The sequence below is a fragment of the Rhineura floridana genome, chromosome 1, assembly GCF_030035675.1.
Source record: "Rhineura floridana isolate rRhiFlo1 chromosome 1, rRhiFlo1.hap2, whole genome shotgun sequence".
Taxonomy (NCBI): domain Eukaryota; kingdom Metazoa; phylum Chordata; class Lepidosauria; order Squamata; family Rhineuridae; genus Rhineura; species Rhineura floridana.
Genome location: NC_084480.1, coordinates 104,665,623 through 104,680,834, shown reverse-complemented (window position 1 = coordinate 104,680,834; position 15,212 = coordinate 104,665,623). Strand labels below are relative to the sequence as shown.

Genomic DNA, 15,212 nt, shown 5'->3' with positions numbered 1-15,212 from the left:
AGTTAAGCTAACTGGCCTGTAACTTCCGGGATCCCCTCTGGATCCCTTTTTGAAGATTGGCGTTACATTTGCCACTTTCCAGTCCTCAGGCACAGAGGAGGACCCGAGGGACAAGTTACATATTTTAGTTAGCAGATCAGCAATTTCACATTTGAGTTCTTTGAGAACCCTCTGACAACAGTCTGGACAACATCTGGAAAGCACCAGATTAGGGAAGGCTGTTTTAAAGAAATTGTTTTCCACTTGCTATATATGTAGGTTCAGCAAAACAATACATATACTAAGCCCAGATTTTATTTTTGTAATACTTAGTGGAGGGTTCAGAGTGAGAAGGGGGGGGGAATTTCTGGGTTTGTAATCTGTGCTGATTTTGAACTTTCTGACACTATCTATGACCTGCAATAGAGAGAAATGCTGGTTATTGCTTGCTTTATACTTTAAAAAATAATTTTATCTTTTAAAAATCAACATGCTAAATTTTATCACATCTAATACTAGTGCTATGAGGGCCTAGAATTCTGCTTTAAAAATTCTATAGTCAGATGTCATGTGTTGGTTTTCATTTGTTGTAAACTGCTTTGATGTTTTATGAAATGACATGGTAGTATACAAATATGTTTATAAATTAACTAAAATAAATATATATTGTCTTCCATATTGGTTTCAAATTATATTGTTGCCCATGGCTCCAGAGATTTGTTCATTTGCTCGAGGAAACAGTGTTCATAATGCAAAATGATTGCAGCATGACAGTTCAGTCTTAGCATATTATTTTAAAGCTTGTTTGCAAATCTAAGAGAATACATTATGCTTTCTCCTAAGCCTTCATATTCAGAATTTGACATTAGTGGAAATGTGTTGGGTCTGATCTTCAATCAAGGCATGATCTGGTAAGTGTGTCCTGATGTAACACTGCAAAAGAGATCTTGTATAAACCGTTTGAGTCAAGGTTAAGACTTGCTAACATGACTGTGAATTCTTCTGCGTTGCTTGTTAAGTCCCTAATATAAGTGTAGAAAATCGCACTTGTCATCACTGGTCTTGATTCTCCACTTCATTGTGCCAGTTTTACTGTGGCGTGACTGCACTAAAATTATGCCTGGATGCTGTGAAATAAGCTGTCATAAACTGAGAGTAACATAATGGTGAATCAGTCATGTTCTTTCTCCAAAGATATTGGATGTCACTTTTCAGGCATCACAAATGCAGCTATTGTTGCTGGGGCAGGCAAAGTCAGACTTTTGGAATATGTCATGCCCGTGGCAATTATTATTAAATAAATGGCTTCTTATTCAGTGTTGCTTCCTTGCCTCTGCATTTTGCTTCTCCAATGACAGGAAACTGATAAATTTCAGTTTATTGTGTGGATTGGTTTTCTCCTCGGATCCATGTCTTCAAAGACCATCCCTAGCAAGCACTGCTGTGAATCCCTCTGAGCACAAAGCCTACAAGCCTAAGGCTTCCTTGATAGAGAATAGGAAGAGCGGTATTATGTCTGTCCTTAAGCAGCCACTTCCTGCTGCAGGCACACTAGCTGCTTTGTATGTGTTGCAGATGGTACATAATTGTTTCACAAAGAATACATACATATCTCATGGCAATGTGGTCCTGTTGTGCCTTCTGGGATCCACTGGGGTCCCTCTCTCGTGGGTTTTTCCAGTTCTCACCCTATGTGAATAAACCCAGTTAAACTGACAACTTTCCCATCTCACACAGGAGCTGGACTGCAACTTGCTAAATTCTCTGAGCAGCTGAAAATTATGTACCAGCTTAGCCAATCAGTGTTAGATGCTTCATTGTCTCGGGGACAATATGATATAGATATTTCTATGTACATTTATAGTATAATAAATTCTCTTTGACCCTTCAGGTATAATATTCAACTATTAAATTACAAATTAACTATTAAATTAAATTATGAATAAAATAGTTAAATTATTTAAAAGGTACAGAGTTGTAGCTTGGGAGTACTCCTAAATGCATCAATGTCACTGGAGGTGCAGGTGTCTTTAATGGCCAGGAGTACTTTCTTCCAGCTTAGCTGATATGGGAGGGCAGGAGATATGTCCCATTGGTTCCAGGGGGGGGGATAAGTACACCAGCTACAGGACTGATTATTCTCCCCACCCCAATTCTAGGAGCTTGGGGGGAGCAGAAGGGCTTTGGATTCAGTGGATTCAAGGCCTCCCCTGCCCACACAATGCCTTCTTTTTGCTCTCTCTGCTGTTGGAACACCAATAACGAAAGAAGGACAGCAATGGAGATTTATGCAAGTGCAACAAGGAAGGCTCCATGGGTGGACCTGGATCACCAGCTCTGCCCATAGATCATCTTCATCCCCATGTTTCTGTTGCACAGGAAACCCTTTTCCTAACAACAAAGACAGCCCATAAACATATTGCAGCCCAGATTAAACTGCATTAGACCATAATAATCCGATATTAGTTTGAGACACAATTAGAAATTAAAAGTGTCGGGAGGATGAGCTGGGCTCCTGGGGGGTTGTCAGAAGAGGATTCAAATGGCTGGCAGAGGGAGGAGGGAGGAACTTACCCTGTGTGGAGCGAAGCCGAAACAGAGGACATGCCAGAGATAGGGTCGCCTAGCAACGGGGAGCCTGAGAGCCTTGAAGTTTTAGAATTCCCCCCCAGACATTCCCAGGCCCTCCCTTCTCCGCAGCTCAGAGCAAGAGGGAGGGCTGATCACAGCAGAAAGGCGGAGAGATGGTTTACCCTCAGCTCCTCCTTTATCACCCATAGGGGAATCGGACACTTCAGAAGAGGAGGAGGTGATGCCTCCCCCCTCACCACGCACACGCAGACGGTTGAAAAGACAGGAGAGAAGGGGGGGAAGGCGGGCAGTACCTGAGGGGGAGTTAAGGAGGAGCAAAAGGTTGCGCGCCCGTTTAGCCCCTTCTTAAAGAACAGGCGGGAAGCAGCCCCTTGCTCTGTCAACTTTCTCCCAATGTCGCAGGACCTGTATCCCTGTATTGCTTCATGAGAAAGTGCAGTCTTTGTTGGACATTACTGTAATAAAACACGAATTAACTACAACCTCTGGTCTGGTTCCTGAGTCGCATCCTGGGCCTGACAGAAAGGTACATTAAATCACATTTAATATCCTGCTCTCTTATCCAGCAAGAAGTTTCAGATCAGAAAGGAATTAAAATGACAAAGAAGTATACAAACTGACAAAATAAGAAAACAGTCCTATGAAATCCCAGAAGCCATAGGACTTTGTGGATCTTCCTCTCTGCATGAATCTGGATGGAGATCCACTCTTGGGAGATCCACTCTTGGAAGCTCCACCCACAGCCAGCATGGAAAGACCTGACAGTGGTGCTCCACTCCAATGAAAGAAAAGGGGGAGGGGAAGGATTATGCCAAGGCAGATCATGGCAGGCTTTCCATTTACTGGATCCAAAGCCTCTCATTCTCCTGACACAGCACAGGAATGGAGGGGGGGAGGATAGTAAGATGACCCTGGGCTGGCATACTTATTTTCCCTCCCATTAGTAGCAATTAGGGGTGGGGGAGCAATTTGGTTCCATTCATATTTAAAGGCACACTTTTGCACGTTCTTAAACCGTATCAGAACCAAAACATAGCTGTCCTGTGAAATTTGAACTTCTCTGAATTGTGCAGTGCAGTTCTCCAGCCAAGTGATAATCTGCATAAAAATGCATACACTGGAGTAAAGTGAGCATAAAAATGCATATATTAGTGAAAATAATATAAAAAAATATTTTAGGCAAAATTGCCTTGTAAAACTTTATTAGGCAGAATTGTATACAAATGTGTATATCAGGAGAAATTTGCAAGAAAATGCTCATGAATTTTCATGAGGGCTTTTTTTAAAACAAACAAACAACAACAAATAAACTGACATGGGAATATGGAGAACTGAACTGCAGACTGGAAAAATGAGAAAAGGAGAAAAAAATGGGACAGATGTACCCTTTCTAGTAGAAATGGGACAGGAATCTTACAATGTTTTTTTTTAAGTAACCAACTGGGAGAGAGGGAAAATCCATCTCTATTTCCCCACCTTCTTCCCTGATAAGCTTTGGATTTGGCAGTTCACCTGCCACAGCAATGCCCCCTTCCCTCCGATCACATAGGAGTGCTGTATAATCCCATCTAACACCTCAACAGAGAAAAATACTAATACCAAGGCAGCACTTAAAAAATGGCAGCTCTAAAAGGGTTTAGAAAATAAAAAGGCCTACACCTGGAGTCATGTTGGTCAAACTCCCTTGTGGCAGAAAAAAAGTGTTTCAAATGCACAGAGGTGCTAATTATGTTTATTGTCCTATACCTGTGATAAAATAATAAGCACCATATTAATTTGCTGATTATAGCACAACCATTTTGAAAACAGAGTTTGTACCCATCTCCAGTTACATATCAGGACAAATGATGTGGACTAGCAGAGTGTGAAGAAGAGAAATTGTTTTGTAAGCTTCAAAGCCCTGAGCATGTTTTGTAGTTGAAAAAGCAAATGGATATAAAAGCAAAATAGTGATTGGCATAAACCTCCTTTGTTGACTTTTTAAATGACAAAATGGCCTATTGAATATTTATACAGGATGGGCTCTTTTTATGCACCATGTCTCCCAGCGATCAACGTCCTCCGTCTCCATACGTCCATGTACCTGCAGTGTTGGGCTGTGATGTGCTGTAACGTCCCCCACGAGAGAGTCTTCAAAGCCTCACGATCAAACAACTTCTACATGGCCATGCTGTTATTTATCCTCTTTCTCTCCACGCTGCCGGTTGTCTACACAATTGTTTCCATTCCGCCGTCTTTTGATTGTGGTCCATTCAGGTCTATTGCCTTTTATATACGTTTCTTTGTAGATGTATGTGGGACTGCTGAATAGATCCCTAAAGCCACTGGATGCACCCCCATGAAAGATAGCTATGACTAAATCACATCAGAATCAATGGAGCCAAAGCATCCTATGCACACTTACCTGGGAGTAAGTCCCACTGAACTCAGTAACACGTCTTTCTGAGTAAAAGGTCAGGCTGTGCAGTGCACATGGACAAGATGTGTCTCACTTGCACTTCAGACCTGCATTCTATGTTTAGCATTTATTATGCTGAATGATTTTTTGTCAGGGACAAAAAGTATATATAACTGGGCTACATGAAACTGTAGGGAAAAATAATGTGGGAGGGAAAAGTATTGGTCAAGTTGAACTAGATGTCATTGTGGGGCTTTCCTGGTTTTTTAGTTTCCAAGGCTCTGAGGGAGTCATGTTATGCAGAACTATTACTCATGCCTTGCTTCCAATTCCAGAAATGAAAAAAAAGGTTTTGATTGCCAGAACAAATCACATTTGTGTGGCTCTGCGGAATAAAAAAGTATGACCTGCTGTTTTCTTTGAATTAACAGTGAATTAGATTTCTCAAAGTTTGTGAATTTGAAAATATTTAGCTGGATCACATTGGCCTCAAATCCCTGCACTGACTTCCTTGCAAGTCCAGAACAAACTTCTTGTCTTTACCCTTTAAAGCTCTTTGCAGTCTTGCCATAGCTGGACTTTCTTAACTTTCTGCCATTATTTGCAGAATATCCCATTCCTCTATCACTCCCAAAATCTTCTGTTTTCCTACAACAACTATGCGTATTCTCCTGTGCTTCTCCTGTGCCTAGATTCTGGATGGAAAGAGGTGAGGCAGGCAGGAAAGGGTAATTGGGTTTGACATGGGTCCCAATGTGGTTTGCAAGGCCATTTTTCTCTAACCACATCCACCTGCCCCATGACTAATGTGATATGTGACATCAGGTGTAGGACAGATAAGGAAGCAGCTACAAAGGAACAATTGGGAGCTTAAAGTGACAGCAAGCCCCACTGGAATCAGCTTATACTAGGGGGGTTTCCTTTGGGAATTCCCTAGTGCAGCCAAGGAGGGTCACTGTCAGTGCCCATCAACTGATCAATGCTGTCAATAAATCCCTTTAAAATTGCACTTTCATTGACAGTGCACCTTCAAAGGGTCTCACTGTGTGTTCCACTTTGTCCATTTTCAGGCACAGTTTGAATCCAAATCTTGCCTGCAAATAGACTTGGGACTCGCTTTAACTGCTGATCAGCTGATTGGCATTTACAGGTGTGTGTGTGGTGGAGGGTGACCCACATGTCAAAGCTGACCCAATGGAGGGGGAATTAAGAATCTGGCCTCCTGAGGAATCTGGATTCCTCAGCCTTGGTCTAGACTTTCCCCCCAAAATACTTAAGAGTGCCACCTCTCTGTCATTTTTCCTTTGATTACTTCCTCAAATCCACCTTTTCAGTGAAACTAAGCCTCTTTGTACTTGGTCCCAGCTAAAATTAAGGATTTGCAACTGTCTTTGCTCATGCTAATCCCTCTCTCCTTTAATTGTCTTCCCCACTGCGTGCGTGCGTGCGTGTGTGTGCGCATGTGCGCAGGGCCAGCGCCAGAGGGTGGCCAGGTTGGGCCCTGGTCGAGGGCCCCTGCCGCCCATGGGGGTCCTTGAAGGGCCCCTCCTTAGAGTGGAGGATGGTGCTCCCATTTTGCAATCCATAGCAGTGTCAGTTCCTGCAACCCAACCCTGCCAGGGATTGCAGAGAGGGAGCTGCCAGGCACCTCCCCAATATAGACAGAGTGGGCTTCAATAATCCTGTGTGCTTGCTGCTACCTCTCCTGTCAGTGTGAATGCCATGTGCACTCCTTGTGCATGCCTGTCATCATCCAAGATGGTGGTGGGGGCTTCCCTAAGGGGCTGACACCCCTGCTGCCATCTTGAGTGATGGTAGGCATGCGTGCTATGCACACACATCATTCACACGACAGGAGAGGTAGGTGGGACGTGTATGCAGACTTATTGGAGCCCACACTGTCTGTATTGGGGGTTTGTGCCTGGAAGCTCCTTCTCCACAGTCTGTGGCAAGGTTAGCCCCATGGCACTGGTATGAGAAGGTGTTGGGCCATGGGTCCAAGGCAGGCTACTGCCCAAGGACCCAGTTATGCCTGATGTCAGCCCTGTGTGTGTGTGTGTGTAGTTAAGAGTGCTAGAAATTTGTAGCTCTGTGAGAGGAAAACCACAGTTCACAGGATTCTTTGGGGGACATCATGTGCGTTAAATGTGCATTGGACGTGCTTTAAATGTGTGGTGTGGATCTGCTGGGGAAAAATTAACAGTGCTGGTTATGGGATGGGTACCAGCTTGTTGTCATATAGCCACCCCAATACCAGTGGTGCAGTTAGACAATTAAAGGACTCTGGAAGTGATGGTCTTATGCCCCATCTCTGCCATGTGTGTTGTCTCACTGCTTTAAAATAGGGTAAGCCAGCCCTGCTGCATTTGGGGTCCCTCCTGCTCATTCTGCTGAGTGGGGCCCTGGATGTCTGGTCAAAGCCCTCCCCTAATGGTACCATTTACACAACACACACACACTTTAGAGATTCTGTACCATTATCAGTTATGTACATGTACTTGCATGTGATATACAACTTGGGTCTGGAATTCAGAAATAAAATCTGTATTTTTTATTTTATTTTATTTTAAAATGGAAAAGCCCTTAGGAAAGTCAATAGCTACAAAGTAGGTGATGCTGAGGAATGCTCATTTATCATTTCATTTATAATGACGGAAAACTATGGGTGACATCTAGAGGTGGATCTCTACAAGTGCAGTGTCAGAAACAGTGCATGAATATACTATTGTCTAACCAACTGCATGCACTAATTGTGAAATGCACACATAAAACAAGACATGGAAAACCTCCTAAACAAATAAATGTGCAATGCCCTTTAGGGATATTTTCATGCAGAAGGGTCAATGTAATGAAATTCTTCTCCAAATGTTGCAGTTAGAGATGTTCTGAGAAGTCATCTGGGTTGCTCACGAAAGTGAGTGTCCCTATTAAAATGTTAGAGAGCAGGATGGAGGTGAACAGGTCCCTACTCACCTCCATCCTGAGAGCTGCTACCTTCCCTTGCCCAAGGGCCTATAAACTTACCTTGGGGTATAGAATGGAAGAGGAGCAGGTGTTCACCTGGCCTAATGGTGCTTCTTTTCCTCCTGTGTACTGTGAAAGAATTCATTAGGGGGAAGGCCTGCTGTGGGAATACTCAACTTTTGGTGCAAGCTTGTCCATCTCTAATTCCAACATACAGAAAACTGGCATGTGAGGGAAAAGGCTAGGTTATAATCCTTCTATCTGACATCTCATTTTCTATGTTTGGGAATATTTTGGGATGAAGGAGTATAGTGTGGGGGTGGGTGGGGAGGAGGATGGACAAGCATTCACTTGTGAATTGCCACTAACAGTCTTTTGAAGGACTATAGTCCTGACACAGGTTACTATCTCATCTGCAGTTTGTGAGAAGTAGGCTAAAAAGTATTACACTTCATAGAGAACAAGATCCCCAAGCATTTGTTCATCATTAGATAGATGGAAGAGCTGTGGCAGTGGCAAGATCTTCCATCACTGTAGCACTTAGATATGAGGTTGTTGCCATGCAATCTCCTTGGAAGCTCACAGATTTGCTTCTAGGCCCGCAGGCAGCCTTACAAGGAAGCCCTGTTTTGTGTGAATCAAGCTCTCCCCACAGTGGGTATGTGGTTGCCCTCATTCCTAGAAAAGTTTATTGATAGCTGTAGATACATCATCCAAAGTAGAGTGGCCCCTTGTGCTTAGCAGAAAATGAAGGAAAAAAAGAGATGCATCACCAAACAAGAGGTCACAGTTTTGCATAAAACTTGCACATTCTAATTTATATGTATAGATGCAAATTTAGAAGTCAGTACTATAATACTGTCACAAGACGTCACCCTAAGAGTCGGAAACGACTCGCACTACAAGTGCGGGGACACCTTTACCTTTTTTACTATAATATGATTAGAAATACGATATATTTCATTATAGTGGAGAAGATTGTGATGACACATTTAAAACACATTACTCCCCCCACAAGATTCCTGGGAACTGTAGTTAACCCATCATAGATCTATACTTCCAAGCACCCATAACAAACTACAGTTCCCAGGATTTGGGGTTGGGGGGAAGGCATGTGCTTTAAATATACTTTAAATGTATGGTGTGTATGGAGCCCAGGGCACTTGCGTGCCTGCTCAGTATCTGTTGAAGGGCAACTTCAAGCCCCCTCCTGCTGTCCCTTAGATTTCTTATCTTGAATCAGACTTGGACTAGGCAGCCCTCCAAATAGAGGACTGTCTTCTGTAAAGTAGGACACATCACTAACCAAGCCCAAGGAAAGGCAAAAGTTTGCACCAACAGTGATCCTCCCACTGTGAGTCAACAGTGGCTCACTAAGGCACCCACATCTGCAAATCAGCCCCCAAACAAGGAGAGACTGTACCTTATTGTTGAAACTGCATGAATTTTGCTCTGTAATAAATCTGGTAACAATCCAGTCTGATAAGATTATTATTTTATATTTTACATTGCTGTAGATGAGATTTGTTTTTATTAGTATTACTTTAACAACAACAAAAGTGTCTAACCCTTGCCCTTTATATGTGTGTGTCTTTGCACTGACAGTGGAAAAACCAGAATGTTTGAGGTCATTGGAGAAACTCTGGAGCATGATTTCCCTTCCTGGTTTCGGAAGGTTTTTAATCTTTTATCAAACCCTGGTGTGATCCTGCCCTTCATACTGTTGATGGTGTATGTACAGTATCATTACTTTGCTTCCCTATGGGGATTTATATGTATTTGTTTGGTTTCCTTAGACACTATTTTCCCACTTTTTATGTTTTACACACACAAAGAACACATTTACTATACAATGGAGGAAGGAAAGGTAGAGGGATGGAGTGGGGAGGGGCTTACCTCTTCACTTTCAATGTACCCTGAATTCAAAGCTGGCCCTACCACTAGGCAGGGTGAGATAATTGCCTCAAGAAGGAGCCATTCACTGGAGATCAGAGCTGTGTGTGCCCCAGGCCTGTCATACGTCCCCTAAACTAGGCTGCTGCCCTCAGGTGTAGTGGAGGATGCTGTCCCATTGCCAGTGTTAGGTGGACAATTCAGCTGCCAGGCCAGTCAGCAAATGGAAGGGGTGTGCATCTTGTCTTTTGCCTCAGACAGGAAAACGTCTTGGGTGGCATTCAGACAGCAGTTCATTCAGTTTTCCTGATAGTTCCTTAACTGATATTTTCTGCATTTTATTTGATCTTTCACACAATGAAAAGTCACTTCTGGGAATCTAGTGGAAGTTTAATGCTCATTTCCACGTTAATTGCTTCCAGGAAAAAGTTTTTGTTTGTAACTCCATTAACACAGAAAACCACAGGAGTGAAGTAACAAAATTTGGGGATCATTCAGACCATGGTATTTCCAATCTCTATGTACAGATGTGAAAGTTGGACAGTGAAAAAGGCGGATAAGAGAAAAATCAACTCATTTGAAATGTAGTGCTGGAGGACAGCTTTGCGCATACCATGGACTGTGAAAAAGACAAATAATTGGGTGTTAGAACAAATTAAACCAGAACTGTCACTAGAAGCTAAAATGATGAAACTGAGGTTATCATAATTTGGACACACCATGAGAAGACATGATTCACTAGAAAAGACAATAATGCTGGGAAAAACAGAGAGGAGTAGAAAAAGAGGAAGGCCAATCAAGAGATGGATTGATTCCATAAAGGAAGCCATAGATCTGAACTTACAAGATCTGAACAGCGTGGTTCATGACAGATGCTCTTGGAGGTCACTGATTCATAGGGTCGCCATAAGTCGTAATCGACTTGAAGGCACATAACAACAACATATGGTTCTTTCCTGACATTTTCATGGAGGAATCATGGGGGGACAGGAGTGTCCAAGTGCAGAAAGGGTTGGGGAGTGATGTTCATTGTTGTGTCACAACATGCCCACTGGTGTGAATGAAATTTAGTGTGACATAGTGGTATATTAGTCAAAAAGCCAGTTTTACAAGGCAACAGGTCCCACAGTGTGAAAGGAATGTTAGAAATTGGGACAGAAGAGCAATCATTATAATCAGTAAGCTAACATAACAGACCCCATGTCTGAATGCAGACTTGGGGCAGCACTGCCTGAATTCAACTGCTGATAGCAGCCTCCCCTCATGGGGAGAATTGGGGCTGGGGGTGGTTGGGTCAGGGATACATCAAAGAAGAAGTGCCCTCTAAATAGTGTGTGGTATGTGCGCATAAAAGTGGTGCTTGGCACTGCATTACAAGCACATTTTTGCAAACAGCTTCTAATATAATGCATTGTTATATTTTATTCTCACAAATATATGAATTTTTATGCTCATTTCCCCCTAATATCCACAATTTGTACACATTAATTGGTTGGAGAACTGCATCCCAAAATTCAGAGAAGAGCATATTTTGAAAGATAACCTCTTACCCTGGCCTTTGACACCTTATTTAAGACCCGCCCTGTTCACTTGACTGTAATTTGTTTTAACTTATTTCAATATTATAGTTTTTTAAATGTAATCCGCCCTGAGACCTTATGGTGAAGAGTGGGTAAGAAATAAAATAAATATTTTTTTAAAAAAAAAACTACTATTTTTGATCAAAAGGCAAACTGAATCAAATTTCTTCCCTATCCTTAGTTTAAAAACATGGTTTTGAATTGCTGTAATTTTATATGTGACATTTTCCCCTTTAGCCTGAGTATCTACTATCTCAATGCTACTTCAAAAGCGTACATGGATTTGAACATGGAGCTCAAGAAGAAATTGCAAAATGTAAGGATGTTGCAAAAGATGGTTGATTGGTTTTTTTTCATGAGACCGTGATTATTTGTGAGACTAATTATTTTGTTCTTCACAATTAGCAAGCTGAGGAAAACAAAAGAAGAAACAAGCAAAAAGCAGAGCAACCCCGGGATACTGAAGAAATCTCCATTGAGACACAGCCCAAACAGAACAATCCAAAAGGGGGTCAAGGTGAGGAATGGCATGGCTTGAAATCTATTACAATAAGCTTAGCTGTCAATGATGCCCAGAGCATCATTTCCTGTCTGGGATTCTGGGACATGTAATTTGCAACCTACAGTACATTTCCAGAAAAAATGGAGTGGATATTGTTAAGTGAGTGGAAGGGAGTTCACAGAAGGAAATGTGCTTTTCCTCTCTTTCCCCCCTGCAGCCATCTGTGTCCCTGAAATGCTTCTCTGGAAGGATCTTCTGAAGGGCTTGGATGGGGATCTTCTGCAGGATTGTTCAAAACTAGGTGGAGATCTGCCTGTTTTTGGACAAAACCACCTCCTCTAGCAGCTCCCCTGTGCTCCATCCCATATAGTTCAGGAAATTCACCAACTCTCCAAATAGATTTTTGAGAGGGGGGGACAGGCAGGGGAGGAGGGAGGGTATGTAGAATGGGACTGTGGGGCTGGGATGACAGCCACAACCCTGAATTTGAGCAGCACCACACCCAACATCTGTATTAGACATTGGTATCTGCAAAGGAAAGGAAACCTACTTGATTGAATTACTGCTTGTGAAGGCTTTCCACGCATTCTGGAATCCCAATCATGCAGGGCTGTAGAACACAAGGAAAGCCCATGTGCACAGTAGGATGGGTGAGAAATTCAATTGGGTTCACATTTCAAGCTGAATCTATCTAATTTGCACTTTCCAAAACAATACGAGAACTGAAACTCAGCCATCCTTCTAAATTCACGCTTATTCAGATTTAGTGATACAGTTCTCCCACCAAATAATGTTTACAAAAATGCATATGTTGGGGGAAAGTGTGCATAAACATGAATGTATGAATGAAAATAACATACAAAAATGCATTATATGACAATAAATTGCTTGCAAAAATACTTTAGACAAAACTATGTACAAATATGTGTTTATTAGGAGAAATTTGCACTAAAATGCTAGAGAATTTTCATGAGGATTTTTTAAAACGTCGCAAAATGCTGCAGAAATGTGGAGCACTGAATTTAAGATTGGAAAATGAAAAATTGAGAGAACCAAAACTGACAGATCTTTTCATCCCTAGAGAGATATATACTTGGAGCCTTCCCTTTCCATGATGTTCTGTCTGATGTTAGGGATAATTAGGAAAGGTATTGAAAATAAAACAGCCAATATCATAATGCCGTTGTATAAATCTATGGTGCGGCCGCATTTGGAATACTGTGTACAGTTCTGGTCGCCTCATCTCAAAAAGGATATTATAGAGTTGGAAAAGGTTCAGAAGATGGCAACCAGAATGATCAAGGGGATGGAGCGACTCCCTTACGAGGAAAGGTTGCAGCATTTGGGGCTTTTTAGTTTAGAGAAAAGGCGGGTCAGAGGAGACATGATAGAAGTGTATAAAATTATGCATGGCATTGAGAAAGTGGATACAGAAAAGTTCTTCTCCCTCTCTCATAATACTAGAACTCATGGACATTCAAAGAAGCTGAATGTTGGAAGATTCAGGACAGACAAAAGGAGTACTCAGCGCACAGTTAAACTATGGAATTTGCTCCCACAAGATACAGTAATGGCCACCAGCTTGGATGGCTTTAAAAGAAGATTAGACAAATTCATGGAGGACAGGGCTATCAATGGCTATTAGCCATGATGGCTGTGCTCTGCCACCCTAGTCAGAGGCAGCATGTTTCTGAAAACCAGTTGCCAGAAGCCTCAGGAGGGGAGAGTGTTCTTGCACTCGGGTCCTGCTTGCGGGCTTCCCCCAGGCACCTGGTTGGCCACTGTGAGAACAGGATGCTGGACTAGATGGGCCACTGGCCTGATCCAGCAGGCTCTTCTTATGTTCTTATATGTGGACATAGGAGGCACATAACCTTGGGGTGAGCTCAGCAGTGCAGCCTTGCAGCCCTATTTTGCATGTGACACCCCTTCATGCTGGACACAAGCAAAGTAGGTGAATGCAGCCTTTTTCGACCTGGTGCCCTGCAGATGTTTTGGGCTATACCTCCCATTATCGCTGACTATTGGACAAGGTGGCTGGGGCTGATGGAAGTTGTAGTATACAACATCAGGAGGGCACCTGCTTAGGGACAGCTGGGCTAATTCCTTACATGCTACACCAAGGGTTATCTGGGTTGTCTCTTAACTGATTCAGACTAGTCTCCTCTCCCCCCAAGTTGGTCAGCTATTACAGATTGTTTGAAGCCATTTATACTCTTGTTGCTCCTTTGCCGTGCAAACTGCAGTCAAACCATTTTTGAAATGGTTCAGTTTTTGAAATGCTTCAGTTCAGAATCTGCATTCTGACTTTGGGTTTAAAAAATAAATCCTGCATTCTGAAATGCGTTTCAGATAAAGAAAAGAGAGAAAAGGAGCCCAAGAAAAAGTTGGTTGAACAGCAGGAGGAAAGGCCTGGTGGCGTTGCAAATGGAAACTACTCTCCTTACAGCAGAGGACGAGGTGGCCTTGCGCCTCCCCCACATATAGCAGTGACTCGGCCACCAATTCCAAGGGGCCATGGCATGAATGGACACACTCCTGGGGACCCACGCTTTGGAGGCTTTTCGCCAAGAATGCCAGAACCGCCTCTAAATCACTGATAAGCAAAATGTTCCAACTTATTAATCAATATTGGACTTCAAATACTTGTACTAAGGAAAGCACCCAGTGAGATTTTTCATGGTCAGAAAAAGATGCAAGGGCTAGAACAAGCAGGAATATTGGAGGTGAGGTGGCTAGGGTCTAGCTTAATAAGCCGTCGTGGAACTATATATGGTCAAGACTCAAGCCCAGAAGAGAATGGGGTCCAGCTTCATTGACTGTCTGACAGTAGCAGGTCTCTGATCAAGCCAGGTGTAAATAAAGGCAGCCTGCCTGAGCTGTGAATCTCACCTAGTAAACCAAATAGGAACCTATAATTGTCGTTCCCAGGTTTTGTGAGACATCAGCGTTCCAGAATCTCTGTCTGTCTGTCTGTTCAGAATCTATCTGCTGCTGCTTTAACTCCTTATCCTTGTTTCAGATTCTGAGTGCCTCCAGACTGTCACTATTTTGCAGAAGGGATTCAAGTGCATGCTATAATTTTCAAGTGGATTAAAACTCGAGCGCCACAAATCCACTTTAGAAAATGGACTTTTTGCAGTTTGGACAGTGACAGGAAATGCATTGATAAGTGTGGGAAGAATGACTGATTCACAGAAATACATGTAAACTTCCCGCAAGCAAATAAGGATGAATGCTCATTGTTGTATTGTCTCTCCCACAAACAAATCAGCAAGACTAAACATAGTCTAACTATCGTGTA

At 42.6% G+C, this 15,212-nt stretch overlaps 1 protein-coding gene across 1 annotated transcript in view; it reads left to right on the top strand.

Annotated features, from left to right (window-relative positions):
• TMC1 (transmembrane channel like 1) overlaps positions 1–14,508 on the top strand; it is a 141,178-nt gene extending 126,670 nt beyond the window's left edge. The window contains exons 17-22 of the mRNA XM_061609349.1: positions 823–890; positions 4,588–4,827; positions 9,539–9,664; positions 11,644–11,722; positions 11,812–11,923; positions 14,261–14,508. Coding sequence (XP_061465333.1) covers positions 823–890; positions 4,588–4,827; positions 9,539–9,664; positions 11,644–11,722; positions 11,812–11,923; positions 14,261–14,508 — 873 coding nt within the window. The remainder of the gene's footprint in view (positions 1–822; positions 891–4,587; positions 4,828–9,538; positions 9,665–11,643; positions 11,723–11,811; positions 11,924–14,260) is intronic.
• Positions 14,509–15,212: the final 704 nt, after the last annotated feature.